The sequence below is a fragment of the Moschus berezovskii genome, chromosome 9, assembly GCF_049115385.1.
Source record: "Moschus berezovskii isolate FMDL1 chromosome 9, NW_MosBer_1.0, whole genome shotgun sequence".
Lineage (NCBI taxonomy): Eukaryota > Metazoa > Chordata > Mammalia > Artiodactyla > Moschidae > Moschus > Moschus berezovskii.
Window position 1 is genome coordinate 94,825,591 of NC_142468.1, and position 27,074 is coordinate 94,852,664.

Below are 27,074 nucleotides of genomic sequence, written 5' to 3' on the forward strand. Positions count from 1 at the left end.
TCTCACACACTAGCAAAGTAATGCTCAAAATTCTCCAAGCGTATGTGAACTGAGAACTTCCAGTTGTTCAAGTTGGATTTAGAAAAGGTAGAGGAACCAGAGATCAAATTGCCAACATCCATTAGATCTTAGGAAAAGCAAGAGTTCCAGAAAAGCATCTACTTCTGCTTTACTGTCTATGCCAAAGCCTTTGACTGTGTAGATCACAGTAAACTATGGAAAATTTGTAAAGAGATGGGAATACCAGACCACCTTACCTGCCTCCTGAGAAATCTGTATGCAGGTCAAGAAGCAACAGTTAGAACCAGATACGGAATAATGGATTGGTTCCAAATTGGGAAAGAAGTACGTCAAGGCTGTATATTGTCACCCTGCTTATTTAACTTATATGCAGAGTACATCATGAGGAACGCTGGGCTAGATGAAGCACAAGCTGGAATCAAGACTGACAGGAGAAATATCAATAACCTCAGATATGCAGATGACACCACCCTTATTGGCAGAAAACAAAGAGGAACCAAAGAGCCTCTTGAAAGTGGAAGAGGAGAGTGAAAAAGCTGTCTTAAAACTCAACATTCAAAAAAATAAGATCATGGCATCTGGTCCCATCACTTTATGGCAAATAGATGGGGAAACAATGAAAACAGTGACAGACTTTATTTTTTTGGGCTCCCAAATCACTGCAGATGGTGACTGCAGCCATGAAATTAAAAGATGCTTGCTCCTTGGAAGAAAAGCTATGACCAACTTAGATAGCATATTAAAAAGCAGAGACATTACTTTGCCAACAAAGGTCTGTCTAGTCAAAGCTACGGTTTTCCCAGTAGTCATGTATGCATGTGGGAGCTGGAGCATAAAGAGAGCTGAGCGCTAAAGAATTGATGCTTTTGAACTGTGGTGTTGGAGAAGACTCTTGAGAGTCCCTTGGACTGCAAGATCAAACCAGTCAATCCTGAAGGAAATCAGTCCTGAATACTCACTGTAAGGATTGATGCTGAAGCTCCAATACTTTGGCCACCTGATGTGAAGAACTGACTCCTTGGAAAAGACCCTGATGCTGAGAAAGATTGAAGGCAGGAGAAGAGGATGACAGAGGATGAGATGGTTGGATGGCATCACCGACTCGATGGACATAAGTTTGAGCAAGATCAGGGAGCTGGTGATGGACAGGGAAGCCTGCTATGCTGCAGTCCATGGGGTCACGAAGAGTCAGGCATGACTTTTTAGCTTAGTTGGCTAAACTGAACTAAACGAACCCATCAGTAACTTTGCCATCTTCCTAACTTAGCAGGAGATCCTGCTCCAGGGTGGTCCTAGCTCCTGACTTGGATCTCGTGGACCAGGTCTGGGTGAGATGACACCCACAGCACACTGAGCCCCGAGTACTGCCCGTGGGTTACCTGGTGCACAATGCTGCTCATGAGCTCCTTGTTGGTCATGCTGGCCAGCTCCAGGTGAACTGGAACACCCGTAGGGATGTCAGAAATGGAGGTCACGATCTGCAGAGACAAGAGGAGAGCACTGCTATCAGAAACAAGGATTTAGGCAAGAGGGAAGGATGGATCCAAGAGGCAGTGCATCCTCATGAGAGCTCCTGGCTACATGGGCAACCACAGTCTCTCTGGACAAGGGAGGCTTTGCCCAACAGGGACAACTAGGCTCTGCAGGGAGGCGCTGGGGTTAAGGACTTGGAGCGCACTGGGAACCCCCCGAACGTTCACACAGCCAGCCTCTTCCTGGGGACCTGAACTGGGCAGTCGGCTTCAACTGCTGTGTGAATCTGCAACACGCTGATGGGAATGAGATGATACGGAAAACATGAAGGACACAGACCACAAACACCGCAGCCTGCAGCCATGTTTGGTTTAGCACAGGAAGCAGAGGTTCAGGCAAGATGACGTTCTGACCTGTCCTACTCAAGCTGCCGCCTGCGCCTGAAAGAACACCGTGAGGCGCCTTGCTGGAGTGGGAGGCAGGCTTCTTGGCTACCACGACCCATCCCGGGAGGCTGGGACCTAGGGCAAGGCAGTGCAGGCTGCAGAGGCCAGGAGAGGCGGGAATCCGAAGGAAAACATGAGCTGCGATCTGTGACTTTCTGTAACAGTGCCACCGTTACCTCCAAGAGCCTCTTCCTCTGGAACTCCTTGCTCTGCCCCTCCATCATGTGCAATCCAGAGAGGACCACCAGGTCTGGCTGAAACTCCTCCAGGCTAGACACAAACGCCTCCAGCATGTTCATGGCCCCGTTGGAGAGGTCGTGGGAGAAGATGAACCGGTTGGCATGGGGAGCTTTTAACTGGCCCCACTCCTCCCCTAGAAAAGCCCAGTCAACACAACGGGAAGAAAAGGAAGAGGCTTTGAGTCTCTGAGCTGTGTGGGGAAGGCAGGGCCTCACTGGAGCCTTGGCTCGGGGCAGTCGGGCCTCTGGTTGAGCGAACCCCAGCTGCCATGGCCTAAGGGGAGCACAGTGCCACGGCCAGGACAGTGGTCGGCAATGAACCAGAAACCCCAACCCCACAAAAACACAGTATGGGTGCTGTGTGCCTTTGTCAAGGGCTGGCAGGGTCACGCCCCTCGAGTCCATGGAAAGCTCTCCTGTCCCCTCAGCTCTCATGCCCAGGAGCCCGTGTCCCACTACACCCAGAGCGTGACTCCCAAACACCAGTGTGCAGCACATCATGTGGGCCCTGAATGCAGGACAGGCTGCCTTTCCTGAAGCAACTGCCAGCTCACGGGAGCACCCTAGCACGTGTCATTTCACTGTGACCTAAGGACGCTGGAATTCCAAGAACCAGGCTGACCACATCCCAGCCCCCAAGCCCTGCTGCCCACTGGTGATTTCTGGGCATTTGATCTGGAAGCTAAGAGTAAATGGCTGTTCTAGCCTCCTGTGAGCAGGCTGCTGTGGAATAATGACTGTAATAAGGAATAAAGACTAAGTTCACGCATCATTTCCTCCCTAAACGGTTGCTAACTGCTCAGCCCAAGGTGTGTTCCCACTACTTTGAGGATTCAGTGGTTTTCCTTTACATGGTTTGATGATGTGTCACTTTGAGTTTTCTACTGTTTCATCTACCGTTCAAACCTGCATCGTCACTCATCTCTGGGCCACATCCCCACTCGACACTGTGTCTTTCATCACTCATCTCTGGGCCACATCCCCACTCGACACTGTGCGTCTTTGACTCCCACAGCCCGGTCACGGTCCCCTGCACAGACTGCCCACTCAGTGCTCAGAAGTCTGATCCAAGCAGGGGGAGGCCAGACCCTCCCCAGCTGGGTCCTGGGCAGGGGTAGTGGCTGGGCGTTTATGCAGCTACAGGAGTGCCTCTCAGCATCGGCCTAGTCAGAACCTAGTTTTTAATGTGCAGATGGCAGCCCCCTGTAGATCCTGATGTGCAGTTAGGTAGTGAAGTACCAGTTAAGACACCGCTCCCCCGCCCCCAACATACACACAGCTGCCAAGCACTCGAGAGGAGGGTGCTAGTGCCTGAGTCCTAAGGGATGGGGCGGTGTGGGGGCAAGAGGTTTTTCCAAGCTCACTCTGCACCATACCATGTGGATCCTACATTCCTCTCCTTAGAGTCTTAAAAATCTCAAAACTCAGCCTAAGGGCTGCCCAGGCAATTCCTTAGAGGCCATGTCCCCCTGAGCTCCAGGGGGAAACAGTCATCCCCAGCCTGGGGTGCTGCCAGAAACTGGCATGATAATTTATGACCCGGGTTTACACAGCTTTCCTTCCACGTGAAGCATGTGTCCCATTTACAAAGTTGAAGTCCATATGATGAAACCTAGTTTTTCATTGGTTTCATCACTTACTGGCTCCTTCAGAAAGTTTTTTCCAAGGCAGACTAACCCTGGCGGAGGGTCTCTGGACGCTGCAGGCTGATCTGTCCCCTGCGTCAGCGCCCCACTTCCTTCCTGCCTCCGCTGGGCCTCTGTGTTTTTTTGGGGGGATGGGGGGTGGCAGTCATCCTCCCCTTGCTCTGAGTTCAGCTTTACTGAATCCATTCCTCTGAAAAACATTTTATATGTGGGACATATGTATAAAAACCTATGAAAGCAGGAAAGAAAACATCACCAGTTTCCTAATATCTGATTTAATGGTTATATTTGTTAAAACACCACATTCCTTTCTTAACTCCCAGCCCGTATCTTATTATTTGTCCAAAGAAAATGCCCCATGGTGATCCAAGGAGTTGATGGCAGCATTGCCCCTCTGCTTCATCTCTGAAGACCCAAAGCAGGGGGGCCTCGCTGAACTGTCACCTCCGAGCAGACTCAATTCCGGTGCCTTCCTCCCCAGGCCACTGCTGTATTAGAGGACTTGGCACGCGACTGTGCCATCATTTATTCAAGAGTCCACCTCCTGTAGTGATGTGTGGGCTGAGGAAAGGGCCCGGGTCTTCTTTTACCAACACACTTCTACTGCCTCACACCACACCTGGCATTCAGCCACAAGACCGAATCAGCAAAGGAACAGTGAGGAAGAGATGGCGCAGGTGCCCATGAGGAACGACACGCGGTATGCACTCTAAACCAACGCGTCCCCAACCAACATGGTTCTGCACAAGGGTAAAAACGCGCAACCTGGGTATTCTCCACAGGATAAGACCCGGAACCGCTTCTCAGGCTGAAACTGCAGGAGCACGGTCTAACTTACCCTAGGAGAGAAGAACCGCACAGCATTTGAAACAAACTAACTTCCTCGACAAAAAGGGGAGGGAGGCAAAAATAAACACGCTTCCGCAAGGCAAGACAAGGAGGCATGTGGAGAGCTGACCGCTGGCAGTTTCCACAGGACTGATGGAGTGGCTCGAGAAGCAAAATGACTGAAACGCAGACAGGGTGAGCCTGTGATAGAAGTCCATGCACTTCTTTTCTAAGTTTTGAATTTATTTCCTTAAGTGATCCCTTCTCTCAGTTTATGATCCTGCCCTTCAGCCAGTAAATCAGCAAAACCAATGCAGTGACTCACTGGCCCAAAGCCTGAAAATAAGCTTCTCTGAGGAGGTCTGGTAGGAGAGAAGGGAAAAATGTTGACAAATCCCCTCTGGGAATTTATCCATCTAGGTTAGAGAGACGCTGGGGATGGATTTATGTTGAGAGAGCTGACCTGAGGGCTGCTGCCACCAGACTAGGTTTCCTCCAGAGGCTGATGAAAATGTAACTTCACATTGAGCTGACTGGAAGGCCACTACTTAATACTAAGAAATAAGGCATGGAAAAGAAAAACTAAAGTGGGAAGCTTGTAAACCCAAGGATGGAAACAATCTCTTCTCAAGATAAGCTGTGCTGTCTTCTTCACCACATACAAGGCACAGCTGCCAGATACACCAAGGGCTTGGTGCTAATTCTCTCTACTCTGTCATCACCAGGGGACGTGACTGGAGCAGGGACCACAAGTTCTGCAGGAGACCAACAAAGCGAATGTGAGATGGACATGGAACTGGCAGCAGCACCCCAAAGGCACACCTTCAGCCATTCTAGACCTTCCAGTCAACAGACTGACTCATGCCTTTTGCTGAAGCAGTTCACTGCTCACCACACCTTCAGGCACTAAAAGCCATTACTCTGCTTTCCCATGAAAACTGAGAGAAACTCAAAAACTGTGCAAATGGGAACTGCCCAGTCCAACATTCTGGCTCTAATTTTCAGACTCTGCTTTTCCTAACCCCCTCAATTCTAGTAAGCATCCAAAAGAGAAACAGAAACAATTCTCTTTTTGTATTTGGAGGAAGGCGTAATTTTTAAGATGCACTATATTTTATATTTTAAAATCAATTACTCTAGTAGGTAAGGGTATCTTAAGCGTCAGACTTGGAAGCACTTCGCTAATGCTTATTACCTTTAAGCACTGCTTTAAAGTATTAAGTAAAGTATTAAGTATAAAGTATTAAGTACTGCTTTAAGGTACCAATTAGTCTATTTAGATGCTTAAATCTTTAACTTGAGTTAATAATGTGATGAATCAGAAATTCAAGAGTTCTGTGCACAGGAAAGACACGACAGCAAATACACGGACTCAAATAAGCAACTAAAATACATTCAGGTATTTAGGATCTCTCAGAAATCAGATCTGTGTTCTGTTTAACACATAAAATCTATTCGGGGTAGGGTAGGATGGGGTGAATTTGGAGTTACAAATCTTGCAACATTATATAATGGGAAATAGTATGTGTTGTTAAATATAAAACAGTTCCACTAACGCACCCAAAGGAAAGGAAAATCCTTCAAAGGAAGTTTGCCAGAGGCCTGGAATTAATCCTGAGCAGCCTGAAACAACCGGCCAGCAAGGCTGAGGGCAGAACCCAGCACAGAGCTCAGAGATGTTACCTGCCCTTCTCTTTTCTTCGTAATGAAGGAAAACTTTATATACATGTGTTTCACACATTTTCATTTAAGGTGCCTGCTCTCCTACAGCCTGATTTCTCTTGGGTTCAAATCAATCATTCTTGAGGACCTGGGAACTTTATTCAGTGCTGTAATATTCTCCATTACTCTCCCTTGAGACAAGGGCCTGTATCAGCTCCGTAAGACCAGGGAACAGGAAACCTGTGGTAAGGCAAGATCAGGGCCCTGCCAATTTACAAAGAAACATTTATAGCACATTCATACCCCCACCTGACAACACACGGCCTTCTGACCAGGCTTACGCCATTACTTACTCACTTCCTCTTACCTGCTTGATACTCTAAAATGAGGTGGAACTCATCCACTTCCTGCAATGACTCTGGTGGGACAAATACATTGTCATCAAGAAGCTCATGCAGCTTTGGACCAACTGGACCACAAAGAAGAACCTGGAGACAAGCAATATGAAGTCTATTAGGAGATCTGCCCCCTTACTGAACTGAAATCTGTTCAGTAAGGTACATCCAGCACTTTGATTTGTTTCAATATAAAACACTGGACTCCAAATCCAATTCTGAAAGCTTTTGGTTTGGAGGTATGGACTGGAAGAGCTCCTACCAGGGTGCAGGCCTGGAGGGTATGGACACAAAGTACCCCAGAAATGAGAAGCTGACAAAAGACCCTTGTCAAGTATCCACATGTGTTACACAGGTACTCATGCTTCTGCTGAATCCCATGCACTCTGTTAGGGGCTGAATGTTTGTTCCCCACCCCTAACCCCACTCCCTTGGTTTCCATGTCGAAGTCTAACTGTCAATGTGATGATACTGGAAAGGGTTTTCAGGAGGTAAATGAGGTCATGTGGGTGGGTTCCTAATTCAATCGGACTGGCGGCCTTAGAAGGAAAGGGGGAGAGAGAGATTGTTCTTTCTCCACTACATCCATTAAAGAAAGGCCCTGTGAGGACACACAGGCAGGCAGCTGTCTGCAAGCTAGAAAGAAAACTCTCATCAGAAACCAGATCCTGCTGCAACTGTGATCCTGGGGCTTTCCAGCCTCCAGAACTGTGAGAAAATAAATTTCTATTGTTCAAGCCACCTGGTCTACAGCATTTTGTCATCAGGGCAGTCTGAGAAGACTAAGATGCACTGTACCTCACTTTCTTTACTGACTCACATCCTGTGTAAGCAGAGAGATACAGGTGCTGTCTGCTCAAAGCTGCCAGACAAAAGCAACTGGTTGACTTTTACACAGTATAGAAAAGAACCTCAGGGTCACAAGACTCTAATCAACCAGTGACCTAACTTGTGGGGTCAGGCTCCCTACCATACTTAGCTGTCTTTTGAACCGGACAGACTTCCCAGCAGAAGAATTAAAAGAGCTCTTCAGTTCACTAAGTTTGGGGGGAGGTATGCTGCAACTTTTAAAAAACATTTTCTTCAACTCCAACCTGGGCCTCTTCCTGGCAGTTCCTTCTAGAAGCCATTTCACACCTTCCGCTGTTTCTGCCATGCCTGCTCTGGTCCCCTCATGACAAGGCCAGACTCAAAACCACTGAAGCATGAAGGCTTGGACCAGGAATCAAAGGAAAGTCCTCAGAGATGATCATCACCATTTCAGGTTTAATACGCGCCCCCAGAAGCTTCCAAAAGTACTTTTACTTGCTAATTAATTACTTATTTGTACAGAGGCATTGTCATGTATCTAAGAAATCCCAGCTACTAGGCAAAAATACATCTCCCTCTCATTGACACATGTCTGCTATTTGCCAAATCTGAAAAGTCCCACCCTTGTAATTTTATTTATTTTCTCTAATTCTTGGCTAGAATTTCGGCTTTCAAGGTGACACAAGATTTAGATCAATCTTCCAACAAGAGCCAGATTTACCCTCCTGCCTGAAACAATAACAACAAAACAGATAAAATACTTGAAACAATGGTTTTCAGAACATTTGGGCACTGGGCAACAAAGGCCAGTGATATCTATGAAACAGAAAAAAACTGAGTAAGCCCTACAAATCCCTCTGCAAATGAGCCCAAAGGAGTTTTCAGATGTATAGATGGTCAATACCAAAATCAGACTGATTTTATTCTTTACAGTTGAAGATGGAGAAGCTCTATACAGTCAGTAAAAACAAGACCTGGAGCTGACTGTGACTCAGATCATTAGCTCCTTATTGCAAAATTCAGACTTAAATTGAAGAAAGTAGGCAAAACCACTAGACCATTTGGATATGACCGAAATCAAATCCCGTATGATTATTCAGTGGAGGTGACAAATAGATTCAAGGGATTAGATCTGGTAGAGAGAGTGTCTGAAGAATTATGGACGGAGGTTCATAACACTGTATAGGAGGTGGAAACCAAAACCATCCCACAGAAAAAGAAATGCAAGAAGGCAAAATGGTTGTACGAGGAGGCGTTACAAATAGCTAAGGAAAGAAGAAAAGGAAAAGGAAAAGGAGAAAGGGAAAGATACACCCATCTGAATGCAGAGTTCCAGAGACGAGCAAGGAGAGATAAGAAAGCCTTCTAAGTGAACAATGCAAAGAAACTGAGGAAAACAATAGAATGAGAAAGACCAGAGATCTCTTCAAGAAAACTGGAGATACCAAGGGAACACTTCATGCAAAGATGGGTACAATAAAGGACAGAAATGGCAAGGACCTAACAGAAGCAGAAGGTATTAATAAGAGGTGGCAACAATATACAGAAGAACCACACAAAAAAGATCTTAACAACCCGGATAAGCACGATGGTGTGGTCACTCACTGAGAGCCAGACATCCTGGAGTGTGAAGTCAAGTGGGCCTTAGGAAGCATCACTACGAACAAAGTTAGTGGAGGTGACAAAATTTCAGATTAGTTATTTCAAATCCTAAAATGATGATGTTCAAGTGCTTCACTCAATATGCCAGCAGATTTGGAAAACTCAGCAGTGGCCACAGGACCAGAAAAGGTCAGTTTTCATTCCAATCCCAAAGAAATGCAATGCCGAAGAATGTTCAAACTACCATACAATTGTGCTCGTTTCACATGCTAGCTAAGTAATGCTCAAAATCCTTCACGCTAGTCTTCAACAGTGGGTGGACCAAGAAATTCCAAATGTACAAGCCAGATTTAGAAAAGGCACAGGAAACAGATCAAATTGTCAGCGTCTGTTGGATCAAAGAAAAAGCAAAAGAATTTCAGATAAACATCTGCCTCATTGACTACTCTAAAGTCTTTAACTGTGTGGATCACAATAAACTGTGGAAAATTCTGAAAGAGATGGGAATACCAGACCACCTTACCTGCCTTCTGAGAAACCTGTGTTCGGGTCAAGAAGCAACAGTTAGAACCAGACATGGAACAACAGACTGGCTCAAAATTGGGAAAGGAGGACGTGAAGGCTGTATACTGTCACCCTGCTTATTTAACTTATATGCAGAGTACATCATGAGAAACGCTGGGCTGGATGAATCACAAGCAGGAACCAAGATTGCCGGGAGAAATATCAATAACCTCAGATATGCAGATGACACCACCCCTAAGGCAGAAAGCAAAGAGGAACTAAAGAGCCTCTTGATGAAGGTAAAAGAGGAGAGTGAAAAAGTTGGCTTAAAACTCAACATTCAAAAAACTATGACCATTACATCCGGTCCTATCACTTCACTGCAAACAGAAGGGGCAAAAGTAGAAACTGTCAGATTTCATATTCTTGGGCTCCAAAATCAATGTGGATGGTGACTGCAGCCATGAAATTAAAAGACGCTTGCTCCTTGGAAGAAAAGCTATGACCAACCTAGATAGTATATTAAAAAGCAGAGACATCACTTTGCTGACAAAGGTCCGTACAGTAAAAGCTATGGTTTTTCTAGTAGTCATGTACAGATGTGAGAGTTGGACCATAAAGAAAAAGCAGAGTGCTGAAGAATTGATGCTTCTGAACCGTGGTGCCGGAGAATACTCTTGAGAGTCCCTAGGACACCAAGGAAATCAAACCAGTTAATTCTAAAGGAAATCAATCCTGAATATTCACTGGAAGCACTGATGCTGAAACTCCAATACTTTGGCTACCTGATGCTGGCAAAGATTGAGGGCAGGAGAAGAAGGGGACGACAGAGGATGAGATGATCGGGTGGCATCACCAACTCAATGGACAGAGTCGGAGCAAACTCCAGGACATATGAAGGACAGGGAAGCCTGGGCGCTGCAGTCCGTGGAGTCATAAAGAATCAGAAAGTACTTACTGACTGAACAACAATGAGATATATGGAATCTGAAAGAATTAATCACCAGCAGACCCGTACTACAAAACTATTAAAGCAAATCCTTCAGGCAGAAGGAAAATACCAGATGGAAATACTAAACAAACAAAGAATGCCAGGAATGGTACTCTGTATAAGTAAGTACATAAGATCTTTTTATTATTTAACTGTCTTTAACAGATAATTAACTATTTGAAGAAAAGTATTAGCAGTGTGAGATGTATAGTCTGTCTAGAAGTAACATATATGCCAACAACAGTATAAAGACTGGAGGGGAGAAAGAAGACACACTATTGTAAAGTTCTTACATTCTATCTGGTGGTTTAATAATATCACTTGAAAGCAGACTGTGATAACCTAAAAATGTACATCATTAATCCTAAATCAACCACTAAGAAAACAAGAAGCAAGCTGTGAGATTTAAATTTAACCTGATATAACAACAATGACACTAAATGAAAATGGTCTAAATACCCCGATTAAAAGACAGGAAGGACTTCCCTGATGGTCCAGCGGTTAAGAATCTGCCTGCCAATGCAGAGGACGTGGGTTTGATCCCTGGTGGGAAGATTCCACATGCTGAGGGACCACTCAGCCTATGCATCACAGCTACTGAGCCCACATGCCCTGGAGCCTTGCTCTGCAACAAGAGAAGCCTGTGCACAGCAACCAGAGAGCAGTCCCTCCCACAGCAACTAGAGAAGGCCCAAGCACAGCGACGAAGACCTAGTGCAGCCAGAAAAAAACAGATAAGGAACGTCAGAGTGCGCTAAAAATCAAGCCTCAACTGAATGCTGCCTTACAAGAAACACATTCTAAATATACAGACACAAACAGGTTAAAAGATACATCATGGTGACACTAATTGAAACTGGAAAGGCTATTTTAATCAAAATTGATTAGAGAGCAAAGAATATTATGAAATTATTTTCTTTATCCCTGGTAATGATTAAAAAAAAAAGTCAGTCCATGAAGGGATGAAACAATTCTAAACAGTTATGCATCTAAAAAGAGGTTTAAAAACACAGGAACCAAAAAGTTACAGAACTTGAAGGGAAACAGACAAGTCCATAATTATTGTGGAAGATGTTAATCTCTCTCTCTCAATAGCATATAAATCAAATAGACTGAAATCAGAAGACTACAGAAGACTTGAAAACAACTGACTTGGCCTAACTGACATTGATAGAACACTCTAGCCAAGTGCTCACCAAGATATACTATATGCAAGGTCATAAAAGTCTCCATAAATTAACTGGGATCAGAAAAGCATATTCTCTGATCACAATGGAATTAAAACAGAAATCAAGAATATAAAGATATGCGGAAACCCTCTCAATATTTAGAAACTAAATAACACTTCTAAGTATTCCACAAGATAGGCTATTACATACCTCATCTCAAGAAATCAAAGGGAAATCAGAAAGCATCTGCACCGAATGAAAATAAAAATAAAGAATCAAAATCTGGGGGACAGAGCTAAAACAGTACTTAAGGGGACGTTTACAGCACTAAACACCCTGCATCAGAAAACAAAGGAAGTTCTCAAATCAGTGCCACGACTTTAAGAAACTAGAAAATGAAAGTTAAATGAAAAACAAATAGAAACCAATGAAATAGAAAAGAAAAAAAAAATACAGAAAAAAATCAATGAAACTGAAAGCTCTTTATTTATTGGAAAGATCAATAAAATTGATAAACCAATAGCCAAACTTATCAAGGAAAAGGAAAAAGATATAAATTACCAGTATCAGGAAAGACAGAACATCACTACAGATTCCAGACTTAAAGGAGTAAAGGAACATTATGATTAACTTCAAGTCAATAAATTCAACAATTTAGATGAAATGGACACCTTTCCTGAGAGACAAAACTACCAAAGCACACTCAAGAAGTAGATAATCTGAAATTCTTTTTATCAAATCATTAAACACCTTCCCGCATCAAAAACTTCAGGCCTCTACATGGGAAAAGAATTCAAAAAAATAGTGAATATACATGTAACTAATATACTTTGTGTACACCTGAAACACCACACTGCAAATAAAACATACTCCAATAAAATTCTTAACCACCCCCCCGCCCAAACAACAACAAAGTGAAATGGAAAAATAAAACACTAAAAACCAACCAAACAGCAGAAAAACTGCATGCCTGGAGGGCTTCACTGGTGAATTCTACACAAACACTTTTTTAAAAAAATCGAAATACTCCCCAATTCATTCTATTAGGTCAGCATTACCCTAATATTAAAATCAGACAGATATATGAGAAAAGAAAAATACAGATCAATATCCCCCAGGGAAATTGATGTAAAATTTTTAAATAAAATGGAAGTAAACTGAATCCAACAATATATAAAAAGGGTAACACATCAGAAGCAAGTGAGGTTTATTCTGGGATACATGGTTTGACATTTGAAAAATCAGTGTAATTACCATTTACCAAAGTAAAAAGCAAAACCACACAATCATCTCAACAGATGCAGAAGCAGCATCTGACAAGATCCAACATCTCCTTCTTGGCTAAATTCCAAAATATATTTCGTAAAGACACTGCTCTCTTCTACTATCTGGCTTCTATTTCACCATTCCATAACATCTGCCTTTATTATATTCACCAGGGTCTATTTCTGAGACACAACATAGTTTGCTTAGAAACAGCATGGACTCTGGAGCTAGACTACTTGGGTTCAAATTCCAGTTCCACTCTTTAATAGGTATGTGACCTTGAACAGCTTTAACTTCATGCCTCATTTTTCCTATCTACAAAATGGGGATAATAATAGACTTCCCTCAAGGGCTTTTTGAGGATCAAATAGATTAATACAAAGTAAAGCACTTGAGACAATGCCTGGGAAACAGTAAGAATTATGAAAATGTTAATGATTATTGTAACCTATGGAAAATGCTGCTGCCAAGTCGTTTCAGTCGTGTCTGACTCTGCAACTCCACAGACAGCAGCCCACCAGGCTCCTCTCTCCCTGCGATTCTCCAGGCAAGAATACTGGAGTGGGTTGCCATTTCCTTCTCTATTGCATGCATGCATGCTAAGTTGCTTCAGTCGTATCTGACTCTGTGTGACCCCATGGACAGCAGCCCACCAAGCTCCTCTGTCCACGGAATTCTCTAGGCAAGAATACTGGAGTGGGTTGTTATTTCCTTCTCCTTAATCCATGGTTGTTTTTAGATGATCACTTGGTCATGTTGAGAGGCATTTCAGCAAGTTAAATTGAATCTGAGACAGCAGTATAGGGTGATGAGGTCAAGGCAGAGCCTGGTGTTTGAATCCTGGTTTTATTATTTTATCACCCACCATCAGCTGAGTGACCCTGGGCACATTACTTAACCTCTCTGGACCTCCTTTCTTTAAAAGGATGATAATACCTAAATTCATCAGATTATTGTGAAGATCATAACAATCTGATGAAGGAGTAACACATACCCTTTTCTTCTCCTCAATCTTTTACTAAGGTCAGGCTCTTTTTTTTTTTATCTTCCCCCTTTTCTTACCAGAATACTTTCCAATCGGACTGGTCTCAGGCCCAGCTTCTCCAATGACCAACAGTAAATACTGGTCTCAGAGGAGGAAATACTGAAAGGAACATCTAACCTAGAACTTCCAGGGACAGAATTAAATTACTTCTCAGGGTCAAGAGGGTGTTCTTTTAGGGACCCAAACAAATGCCCAGGATTCTGATGCAAAGGGCCTGGGTTCTCTCCAATGAGCTTATGACTGATCGTCTCTTCCATCCATTAGCTGGCAATACTTCTAAAGATCAGCTCTGGAACTTCTAATATTCTTTGTTTGGGAGTTTATTACTATCTATAAAGATAATGACTCTTAAAAAAATTTCCCACTGTAATCTTTTATGAAAACTTTAATCCTTATAAAAATGTGAATGTCCACACTTTAATATGCTCTCTAAGCACATCCATCCCTTGGTGTACGCTGTGGGTCCATAAGAACTTTGTCCCCTCAAACTGTTGATCATTTATCTATGTTTCTGGGTCCGTCTCTGCACTTTTGATTCTGCACCCCTAAGAAGATGGTTCCCTCTCTCCATTGTCAGTAGTCACATCTATTCTGCACTTCTCAAGTTCATTTACTTCAGAACCATCTCTGTTAAACTTACCTTCTTTGTCCCTACATATGGTCTATCACCAAGTGATTCCACTAGGCTTTAGAGAGACATGTTTCTCCTCTTCTGGCTACTCGAGCCAAAGCCAGCAAGGAGGTTAGTGCTGTGGTCTTGCTGTAAAATGACTGCTTTTACCAGACTACAGCAATAACCTCCTTGTTGGCTTTCCCTCTTGGACCTATTCCATTCGCAGCAAAAGAACTTCTTACTCAGATGCTATTGTGAAAATAGCGGTAATTTTAATTCTACTTAAACCAAATGATTTAAGCCTTGAAGACACAACCCTAACAACCCCCATCCAGTGGCCTTTGTTTTTAACACTCTGGATCCAGCCTCAAGAATCGGCCAACTAAGTCTTCTCTCATCACTGCACAATTCCCAGCCTCAGGCACTGACTCCAGAGCCCACACGCTCTTAATGACTACATGGTAAGGTACTCAAGGACATGGACTCTGGGGTCTGAGGTTACAACTGTTCTACTTGTTCAGTACAATTGTTCTAGCTGTAAACCTCTCTATGCCTCAAGCTTCACATAGAAAGCATGACAGTAATAGTACCAACAACAGTACCTATGACCTTATAGGTCATTGCAGGGATTAAATGAGGTCATCTACGTCACACACTGGAGACAACATCAGACATGTAGTAAACGCTCAGAAATCATTAGCTGCCACTCCTCTCCTTCGAGGACTATATTCCTAACAAGAACCCCAGGCAAGCTGAATCAAGCAATGGACAGGTACTCAGTGCTGCCCCTAAAATTACTGAAATGCTAGTGAAGGACTTACGTTTTAATCTGGGAATCTGACTTACCTTTAAATCTGAGTTGGCTGCAAACTTCTGTCCAATTAAAGCTGCATTTCCTCCTACATAGTGCTGTAAGACAGTTCAAGGTTATTAGGCAGTTTTTTAGCATAACTATGCTACTCAAGCTTAGTAATGTTTTAATTATACTGCATTTTTCCCAAAAAAAATTTGAGGTGACTTTACAACAAGTACACACAGATGGGGTTAACAAAAATATTAACTCCACAGATGAGGAGACAATGAGTTATAAGGAAAGGTGAAAAAAATCAAATTGCTACCTTTGGAAAATAGTATAATTGCCTTAACTGCAGATCAACCTTGGCTGTGAGCTTCCAGGCAGCCAGAGCAGATAAATAAAACAAAAGGAAATACAACAAGTATGGACAGACTTTATCTTCTGCACGGCGATCCTTCTAAAATGAGTGTACACTATGCCAGTCTCCTCCTAAAAATAATTCCACACGATGATCTAAAATCCAACTCTCAATTTTTTTTCCTGATGTATATTTGATATATGTTACAATGGGACAGTGTAGTGATTCACACCTTTTCAAAGTTATATCCCATTTATAGTTATTATAAAATACTTTCTATATTCCCCATATTGTATTCCCCTATATCCCTGTAGCTTATTTTATACCTAACAGTTTGTACCTCTTAATCCCCTACCCCTATGTTACCCCTTCCCCCTTTCCCTCTCCTCACTGATAACCACTTGTCTGTTCTCTTTATCTGTTTCTTTTTTGTTGTATTCACTGGTTTGTTGTATTTTTTAGATGCCACATATCTAAGCGATATCATATAGTGTTTGTCTTTCTCGGACTTCATTTCACTAAGCATGATACCCTCCAAGTCCGTTCATGTTGCTACAATGGCAAACTTTCATTCTTCTTCATGCTGGGTAATATCCTACCACATGCATGCAGGTGAACACACACTACATCTTTATCTGTTGAGGGACACTCAAGGTTGCTTCCTTATCCTGGCAACTGCAAATAATGCTGCTGTGAACACTAGGATACATGCATCTTCTTGAGTCAGTTTTAAAATCCAACTCTTAGGTGAAGTACACAGGTCTTTATCTGTCCCCTGCTTTCCTTTCTGCGCCTACCTGTCTATAGCTCTCCGAGTCCGCCTTCCTCTTGTGTCTGTGCCTTTAAGCACACGCTGCTGCTTTGACTGGGATGCCTCCCCTTTCTCATTCATTGGTCAGGTGGTCACTTTTCAAATACCAGCTGTAACGTCACCTCTTCTGTACTGCTTTCCGTTGCCCTTTTCCTCTGGTCACCTCCATCTCCAGAATCCTCCTTCTACAGAGGATTACGGATCCTTTGCTCCTTGCCGCCTCTAGACTCAGAACAGACCTCCACTACAGCCCTGTCCTCCTGAGCTAGGGTCATCTGAGGACATGTCTAGCTCCTTCGGGGCAAGGACTGTCTTCTGACAGTAAGTGCTCAGTAACTGCTGCTTGATTTTGAGAAAGGAGGAAACACACATTGATGCATCAGGAATTATAAAAGCTTTCCTGACAGTAAATTCTAAAGGTTATGGGTTCTAAAAGATGACACGCCACATCTCTCAGCTGAGGACTAAAGGAGAAGAGCAGAGAATTCTGGTACTCCTTTGTGCTAAGGATGGATTCACATGCTCTGGAAACCTGACAGATAGGAAATAAAGCCGATGCTCTATTATGTGAGCTGAGAAACTTCATCAACAGCCCTGTCTGGGAGGACTGAATGTTGTCACCTTACCTCTCTAGTCCCTAGCTCCATGTAGAGACACAGACTAAACAACTCAATTCCAGATGCTCAACACTTTTAGTCCAACCAAGTTTTGTGCTGACAGATCACAAAATTGATTCAGATGGGACGGGAATGGCTTTCTATAGATAAATTTGAAACTTTGTGATATACAGGCTGAAATTTGGCCTTTTAACATGTTAACCTTAGTTTTTTATTTAACTCTGGTGTCTAGAAGAATTTACTAAAAATCCCAGGGGAAACATTAAGATTCCTTGTAATTGATTTTAGAGTTTTCATATACTAGTTATTATTAACTGCTGTTTATCAGTCCACGCCTTATAGTTCAAGGGAGTTTGACAAGGTACCAAATGAACTGTCACACTAGTGGAAGATAAATAACACATTTTAGGTTTTATAATGTTAAGAAATAATTTAGATGATGTAAAAGATAGATAAAATTTCTGTAGAAAAAATTTTGCAGTATGAAACAAAAGGCCAAAGAGACTAGAACAGAAAGCAAATTGGTGTTTTAGATACTACAATCTTAAAGACTTTTAAGGAGTAGATTTGCCATCTTGTTAGAACTTTCAAGACAATTTCATAAAAGATAGAATCTTGGGAGTTCCCTGGTGGTCCAGTGATTAGGATTCCATTGGGGAACTGAGATCCCACAAACCATGCTGCGTGTTAAGAAAGGGGAAAAAAAAGATCAGAATCTCACTACCAAACTCAGCTATCAAAATGACTAATGAGGTTTTAACAGCTTGCAGTCTCCTTGAGAAACTCAGCTGGGAAATACCTGTGCCCACTGCTAATGTTCAAATGGGTAGCTTCCAAAGAATAAAAAAAACTTTAAGAGCTCCCCAAATGAGAAGTACACCCAGACTGGAGTGATGGGTAAGAGAAGACTTTAAGTAAAAACTGGGGATGAGAGGCTCATGAGATGCAGTGGGCCTAAGAGAGATGCTTAAACAACAAAATCCTGCCCTTAAGAGGTATGAGGACAGGGGAATTGGCAGGGGAACTGAGGAAGTGTCTGGACCATGAAGGCTCCAGAGCCTTGTTCGTGATTACCAGGTGGGCGTGGAGACGCCTAAGTTCTCTCTCTGACAGTCTTTACCCTGTAGACGAATGGTTCTCAGAACAAGGTGTTCAGAATAGCATCAACATAACCAGGAAACTTGCTGTAAGGGTAAATTCTTGGGACCACCCCACAAATACTAATCAGAACTCTGGACGGGCGGCCCAGGAATCTGTGTTTCAATACCTTCCACGTGACTCTGATGGATATTCAGGTCAGAGGGCCACCAAACTAGATCAGTGGTTCTCAATCAGGGTGATTTTGGATCCCTTCTCTCCCTAACGCTGGAAACATCTGACATGTTGGGAGACATTTTTGACTGTTACAATATGGGAAAAGGAGGAGTGACACTGTCACTATTTCTCTGTGGGTCTGGCCTTTCTTGGTTTAGGAAGAACTGAGCCATATTAATATTACTGCAAGGTATCAGCCAAGCAGTATCCAAAGAACTCTGGAGTAGACATTTTCCTACTTTAAACCTGAGTAATATGAAAAAGGGGCAATTTCATGGATAACTCAGGACTAAAATTTTAGTAAGTATGCCTCATTAATGTTGGCTGAATTGAAATGACTAGCCCCAGCAGAGTTAAAGGAAGGTCAGATACACACTTTTCCAAAGAGAGAAAAACACTACAGAATTATATTGCCAACAATCACCCTCTATGGGCGAACTGGAGAAGAGTTGCTTGGTTGCTTCCAGAAACCATACAAACAAAGTGTCTTTTCCCACCCTATCTTAATTTACCACTGGTAGACAGACCTGGGCTTCGGGGAACTCTGATGCAACCTGGGCGATGTCATGGAAAGTCTCCTTATCACTGAAGAAGCGTTCAGCAGCTGCTCCCTTCCCCATGAAGTGAACGAAGGTTTCTTCTAGATCATTCCTCGAATGCAGCTCGCTGTGATCTTTCCCATTCCCAGGACTCAAGCCAAGCGCCTGCAAGAGCTTCACCCCTGACAGCACTACGTCTACACATGCATTGACGCTGGAAGGAAGGAAGGAAGAGATGGTGTGAGAGAAACAGAAGCAACTGGACAACAGCTTTGTATTTAACACAGGGAAATGTTTCAGAGGCCTGTGTTCAAACAGGGAAACAGAGGAAGTGATCTGAAACCTGACCTGGAAAGCAAATAGCATATGGTGGAAGGAGGATTACTTTTTCTGGATATGTATGTCTTATCCTGGCAAGAGCTTGGTAAACTTTTACACAGGACTCCTGGCAACAGCTTCATAAACTTTTACACTCCTTACAAAGAGAGAAGACAGGTGCTCAGCATTTCAGAACAAAGTATCATGACACAAATATACCATTTCTGAGAAAATGATGGCAGAGCCAGACTGTCTGGATTAACCCTGGCTGTGTGGCCAGGGCAAGTCACCTTAACGTCTTTGTCTTCAGTTTCCTCCTCTCTAAAATCGTGTAAAATACACTGACTACTTCCAGGTGAAACTGGAGACTCTGAGAGCTGAGTGATGCCTTAAAGACTTAAGTGCACCTGCAGCCTTGTAACAACTCAACACTTGGCAGGTATTCATCATGAACTAATAAGAAGTCAGTGTGGTGTCACCTGATTAATGCTTACAGATTTATAAAACACACATAAGGTTGTCTGGCCCCACCTCTCCCATGCATGGATGGAGAAGTTGTGACTTACATTTTCAGTGGGTTTTTGTGTGTGTGTGTTTTCCAAAAGCCATTCCTTTTTAAAAAAGAAGTTCCAAATACTTTGGGCAGGGGGATTAGGTCCCCGGGCACCTTTATTCCTGCCTCTGACATCCCTGCCAGTGGGGCTGGATGACCAAATGAAACAGCTTTGGGTGACAAGGGTGGCTGCCCTTCCAGGTTAGTTCCAAGTAGTTATGAAACCAGAAGTTGTATGCTTCCCTGGTAGCTCAGATGGTAAAGAGTCTGGGTCAGGAAGCTACCCTGGAGAAGGAAATAGCAACCCACTCCAGTATTCTTGCCTGGAAAATCCCATGGACGGAGGAACCTGACAGCCTACAGTCCATGGAGTCACAAAGAGTCGGACACAACTGAGCGACTTCACTTTCACTTTTCATGAAACCAGAAGGTAAATTCATCAATCAAGAAGGCCCAATGGATTAGATTCTGGTGTGCAATATATAACTACAATGTCTCCCTTCTAGTCTCCTTTAAAAATCTCTTGATCACCAAATCGTTAATGGTGGCCAGCTCTAAAGATGAAGGAAAGAGACTGCAGTAAGGGAGAGGAATTTTATTTTTCATAAGATGTATTTTTAATATTTATAAGCACACATTACTTTTAGAACTGAACAAATAATTCTTAAAAGGTCCTTTTGTGGGCTAGATATTATTTACATCACTCAAGGGAGGTTTACAAGCGCCGAAAAGAGACACAGCCCTCCTCACAACACAAAACTGACTACATTCTCATTAAGATTCTATTATTAACTCTTCCCCTATGAATCCAAAATTTTTGAAAAGGTTTTTGCCTACCACACAGCATTTAAATACTCAAATGGTCTTATTCTTTTAAAGTCAAACATACATAATTAGTCTGATCAACTGCGAAAGCATAACCTAAGAGTGAGTACACCTTTCATACAAAGCACATAAAACACACGGACATGCAGGGGCAGGTTCTTACTCATATAAGATATTCCTTTCACAGTCTTACATGATACGAACCAACACACCTTGTAAACTGGTCTCAATGCCACCTCACACGGAGTGTCCTTTATTTCTACTGGACGTCACATTAGATGTCTGAAGGGTAGAAGCTTAAAAGGAATACAGGTATCCCTGGCTCTCAGACTCCAGAAGGCTCCCAAAGTTCAGACAGTGAAAGTTTGGATAGTGTGGGACATTATTTCCATGAAGTATCTAAATGGATTTGGGTCCTGAGTCTGCATAGCAAAGGTTCAGATATCAAGGGATGTACCCATATTTGGAAATAACGACTTCAAAATAGACATCAATAAACACATCACTTCCATATCCAGTTCTGCTGAGAACTTAAGTAGAGTTTGATTTCTTAAAGATGAGAATGGAGGAAGTTCCAGTTACAAAAAACAAAACCAAAAAGAACACTTTATTTAGCACATTTTGCAGCACAAGACAAAACCCAACTGAACTAATTTTGAGTTAAAATAATATAACTACCATAGGAACATTTTCCATCCCCCACCTAATCATGCCATGAATACTAAAGGGGAAAATCTTAAGAAAAAATTTACTTGATAGCTATTAAAATCATTGTGCCTTACTATGTGCCAGATACCAAACAAAGTACTTTCACCTCTGCTTTCTAGTTATATTTTATAATGCTTCAAACAGAACAGGAATCTTTCTCTGCACTTACATCAATTTAACAGCATACTAAAACGTAAACAAGCAAGCTGCTTATAGGGAAAAGAAGTGTGTGTGTGTGCGCGCACGCGCAGGGGGGGTGGTTAGGGTGGAGCAAAAAAACCAGAAGACAAAATTATGTTCATCTGACACTTACGCAGAATTGCACAGAAATGTATCAAAGATTACAAGGTGAGCTTTGAGAAAACACAGACACAGATAAAACAACTGGAAGGTAAAACGAGGTAACAGAAGCTGAATGTCTACACAAGTGGCTGTGCTAGCAGAGGGCGCTGGGAGCCAGGGCTGCCAGGCATTCTATTAGAGATCTGGGGTTGGGGTGGGAAAGAGGAATAGTTTCTTCTGGTCTATAAATTCTTTAAAGACAAGAATGGTGGTTCTTATCACCTCCCTTCTGTTTTATCATCTGTAAAACGTTTCCTAAGGTTCTTTCCAGCTTTCACACTATGCCTGAGATAGTATGAAAGCTAGTCATAATCGCTCTAAGATACAGAACCACAGAGAAGAGAAACCCAAGAGGGCAGGATCAGTAGTCCTTGGGCCACACCCTGGATGATGCTCTGGACAGAGAAGAATGCAGGTATTTTCAGACAGATCACACCAATCTGCAAAACCTTCTAAGATAGGGAAGTAGTCACCACTGCTTTCAGCTGAGAAAGGTAAGGCTGGGGGTTAACTAACATTCCAAGGTAAAGACTGGAGAAGCCTACACTCAAACCCAGATTTATCTGATATTGAAAGCCACAAGGGGCACGCAAAAGCAAAGACATAGAAGAAGGGAATAACCTTGTGTCTGGATACAACAGGAATGGTGATCCAGTTAGGAGAGTCTGAACATGGTCCGAGAAGAGCAAGGCAGTTTTCAAAGGTCAGAGTGAAGCCAGGTGAGGGAGAATGAGTGCTAAAATGAGGGGTTTATCATGCACCCAACGAGTCTTAGGACCAGAGCCCGATTCTGAAGCAGAGGAGGCAGCATACATTTTAGAAAAATGTGGCTGTGGGCGTACCATTGACCATCTTCTTGAAACCACTCCTTTATTTCTCTGGTCCTTTCCCACCAGGCCCTTACATGGCACTGCCGCCTCTCTCCGGCCCCGAATCCCACCCTTGCCATTTACCTTCCCTTCCTGTTCTCCTCCTGGGTGACGCTGTCTAGCCTCTGGCCTCAACCTAGGTGCTGGAGTCTCCCAACTGCGACCATGCTCCTCAACTACAGCCTCTAGCTGTCAGCAGCTGAGGGCTCAGCTTCCTCTATAATCCTATAGGAATGTACATTTCTCCCCTCTGAAACCAAACTGGTTACCTTTGGCCACAAACTTGTTCCTTTCTTAATCTCTCTTCCTGGCAACAATGTGGCACACAGAGCCACAAATGAGTTTAAGCTGCACCTCTGGCATTTGGCAGGTGTGAGATCATGGGCAAATCAGTATTTCCAAGCCCCAGTTCTCTCTCTGTGAAAACTGGATGACAGTATTTATTGTTGCTTTAGTTGCTAAGTTGTGTCTGACTCTTGTGCGACCCCATGGACTGTAGCCCACCAGGCTCTTCTGTCCATGGGATTTCCCAGGCAAGTATACTGGAGTGGGCTGCCATTTCCTTCTCCAGGGACTGAACCCATATCTCCTGCATTGCAGGCAGGTTCGTTACCACTGAGCCACCAGGAAAGCTTGACAATATCTGTATCTGCCTACATGAAGTTATAATAGCCCTAATACTAAGAACCTGTCATTTGCAACTGCCTCTATTTACTCTACCACATCGAACCTCTTGTCAAATCTCACCTGTTCAGCACCAATGGCAAACAAGCAAAAGCTCTATGGCTTCATAGCTAGTGTCAGGGTCTTAAGACTTTCCTCTTTACTAGTCTGTTACCCACAAAAATAATGTGAAGCAGTCAAACAGGTCAGAACCACTGCTCAAATTTTCCATTCCTCCAGTTAAGTCTGTGAAAAGAACTTAGCATCATTTGCGTGTGTGCAAGCCCATTCATGCTGTTGTGTCCAGCTCTTTGCGACTCCATGCACTGTACCTGCTTATAAACTTTTATGGTTTTCCCATCACCCACAATGACACACAAGGCTCCTTTCAGTATCATCTCGACATCTATCATAAAGTCCTTGCCCTAAACACAGGACCAACCTGCTACTGCCAAACAAGCCAAATACCTTTTCACATTTGGTTCTCTCTTCCCAGGTGGGCTTATTCCCCAGCCTTCTTGTGCATAAATTCTTTTTTCTCCAGGGCCTGACCCATGCAAGTCACTGCAGCAGAATGTATTTTCCGAGATGGCCACAAGATGTCCCGTCCCATGTGTTCATTTTACAATCAGACGCTGACGTTACTCCCCCCCAGGTGTGTTCTATGTCCCCTCTCCTCAAAACCATTTGGACCTGAGCCTCTGGGAGAAGTGACACTGTGTGCTTTTAAAGTCAAGTCATAAAAGGCATTATTGTTACTGCCCGGTCCCCTTGGGGAATCCTTCCCCTAATCCAGTAATCCTGCAGTGAGAAAGCTAAATAGTTACAAAGAGAAACCACCTGTATGTGTTCAGGTAAAACCATGACTGAGGTCACAGCTGACGACAATCAACACCTTGAGATGATCCCAGGCCCAGCCAGCATCTGCCTGAAACTGCACGAAACCCCAAATGAGAATCGCCTAGCCAAGCCGAACTGAACCTCAGAATCATGGAATAAAATGACCATCAGTTTAAGCTAAGTTGTGGGGTAATGTGTGATGTAGCAATAGTAAATGCATTGTCAGTTTCTAGATGGAGCTTCTCTTGAAACCTAATAAGGGGAAGAATTACTAGTTATTCTCTGGGACACAAGAAAGCACTTTTCATAATTGTTATGGACAGCATTGTGTCCCTCTCCCCCACCCCACCCTCCCCTTCATATTGAAGCCCTGACCACAAATGTGACCGTATGTGGAGACAGGGACTATTTAAGGAAGTAACTGAGGTTAAATGAGGCCATTATCCAGGATTCCCAGGTGGTGCAGTGGTTAAAAACAAAAACTGCCTGCCAGCGCTGGAGACAAAGGAGCTGAGGGTTCAATCCCTGGGTTGGGAAGATGCCTTGGAGCAGGAAATGGCAAGTCAGTCTTCTTGCCTGGACAGAGGAGACTGGTGAGCTACAGCCCCTGGGGTCACAGAGTCAGACATGACTGAGTATGCATGCATGCAACCATTATCCAATAGGACTACTGTCAGTTTAAGAAGAGGAAGAGACACCAGAAGTGCTCATGAATGGAGTAAAGGCCATGAGTACACAGCGGGAAGGCAGCCATTTGCAAGTCCGAAAGAGAGGACTTCCTCTTGGATTATCAGCCTGGAGAACTGTGAGTAAATAAATGTTTGCTGTTTAAGCCCCCAGTCTGTGGTCCTCTGTTATGGCAGCCTGAGTGAACTAACACAATAATGAATATATTTGTTTCCAAAAAATGAGGCTGGGACATTGCTTCATCCTGGATGAAGAACTTAGCATGGACCTGCCGCATACCATGTAGTTAACGAATATTTATTGAAAGTGTGTGCTCAGTAATGTCTGACTCTTTGCAATCCCATGGACTGTAGCCCACCAGGTTCCTCTGTCCACGGGATCTGCCAAGCAAGAATAGCTCCAGGGGATCTAGCCAACCCAGGGATTGAACCCATGTCTCTTACATCTCCTGCATTGGTAGGCAGATTCTTTACCACTGCACCACCTGGGAAGCCCATGAATTGACTGAAGACTCACAAAACCAGGGAGGACAATTAAGCTGATAAGGATACAGGTGAAAGTGCCTGAACTTGAAAGAAGAGTTAAAAGATACACCTGAAGAAACAATAAAAGTGTTAATATATATGTAAATACTACCTAACATTAGCTGCCTGCTTTTTTTAAAGCAGACACTATGCTAAATAACAAAGATAATTTAATCTTCATAACTCTGCTTTACCTTACCCTTTATGGTCCCAATACTCACAGAACTAGTAGCGTACTTGGTAGAAAATCTGCTTTTGTGGCAAGATATTCAAGTCAAACTTAGACAAGAACTAAAATTCGTAGAGGGAATAATTTACTTACACGCGAGAGGAGAATATAAAGAAAGGAGGCACTGTGATTTGGAAGAATCCTAAAATTGCAATGTCATCGAAATCTGGGGAAGAAAAAGAGTTTCAAGGAGAAGGCATGCTTAACGTGTGGAAGGGTGCAGAGAGCTGACAGTGAAGACTAAAAGTGGAAGCTGATTATGAAAACCCACAAGGCTTAGATGAGCTTTGAGAGAGAAGTTTCAGTAGAATGGTGGTCTCCAGACTATGGCATTAAGGAAGCGAAAACAAGGCGTAAAGAAAGAAACTCAGCAGCTAAAGACAGCGACCACACCTTCAAGTAGTTCAAAAGCAAGAGGGTGCCACTAAAATGGAAAGACCAAGCATTTCTGACCGCAAGAGTAGCCGTCAGAAGAGCAGAGATTGGAATGAAAGCGACTTGAACTTTATGGAGTCAGGCTGAGCGGGATTTCCAAGAGGCTATTAGGCTGGTTCTAGGGGCTAGTCCTACCGAGACGAGGAGAGTGCAGGGGCCAGCCGAGAGGAAAAAGCAGTCTGGTGAGTCCCGGCAGCAGTGACGAATGGGGCTCGTCCAGACGCGCGACGCTTCTCGCCAGGCAGGTAGCGTGGACAACAGCACCGAGGGGCCTTCGGGGGACCTCTAGGAACCTGTTTCCACGCCGGCTCTACCTCCCAGCTCCCAAGCCGTCTGACCTCCGCCAAGGCGGCCCTCAGAGGCCCAGAGCGCCCGCACCTCCTGGAGACACCCGGAGAGGCAGGCCCCGCAGGCACTCACCCCACGGCCACGCGGCGCCAACGCCGGGCCGGCCGCACGATGAGCGCGTCCCAGGCGGCTGCCAACCTGCCCTCAGGGGAGCCGGCTGCTGGGGGCGCCGGCGCGGGCCCCAGATGCAGCGAACTCCACAGCGACCGCAGGGCCGACCCCGGCAGCTGCGGCTCCAGCAGGAAGACGCACCCCACCGCGAGCGCCAGGAAGCCAGCGTACGCGGAGCCGCGCCACAGCGCCATGGAGACAGAGGCGTGGAAGCGGCGGCGAACACCCCCTCGCCCGGCCCGCGCCTCTTCCGGGCTCAGCACGCGCCGACGTAGACTCGCGCGCCACGTCACGCCGGCGCGCCGCGGCCCCTCCGGTGGGCGGGGCGGTAGACGTAAGAGAGGGGCGGAGACTCCTCGTCCTTGGTCCGAATCTTAGCTCTTGGGGGCGCGCGCGGTTTTGAGGCTCTGAGGGAGGTTGGACAAAGGCCATAATGCCTGTCCAGGCGCTGTATTCTTTCCCAGAACTCCATCCGTA

General features: G+C 44.1%; 1 protein-coding gene across 2 annotated transcripts in view; it reads right to left on the reverse strand.

Annotated features, from left to right (window-relative positions):
* The window catches only part of ADPGK (ADP dependent glucokinase), a 31,541-nt gene extending 4,670 nt beyond the window's left edge, over nt 1-26,871 (reverse strand). For both annotated transcript variants that reach the window (XM_055437365.2, XM_055437364.2), the window contains exons 1-6: nt 26,559-26,871; nt 19,134-19,359; nt 15,557-15,619; nt 6,683-6,803; nt 2,117-2,313; nt 1,401-1,499 (exon numbers count right to left, since the gene is read on the reverse strand). In XM_055437365.2, the coding sequence (XP_055293340.1) occupies nt 1,401-1,499; nt 2,117-2,313; nt 6,683-6,803; nt 15,557-15,619; nt 19,134-19,359; nt 26,559-26,791 (939 nt within the window). In that variant the 5' untranslated portion in view covers nt 26,792-26,871. The remainder of the gene's footprint in view (nt 1-1,400; nt 1,500-2,116; nt 2,314-6,682; nt 6,804-15,556; nt 15,620-19,133; nt 19,360-26,558) is intronic.
* Between the last annotated feature and the right edge of the window lie 203 nt (nt 26,872-27,074).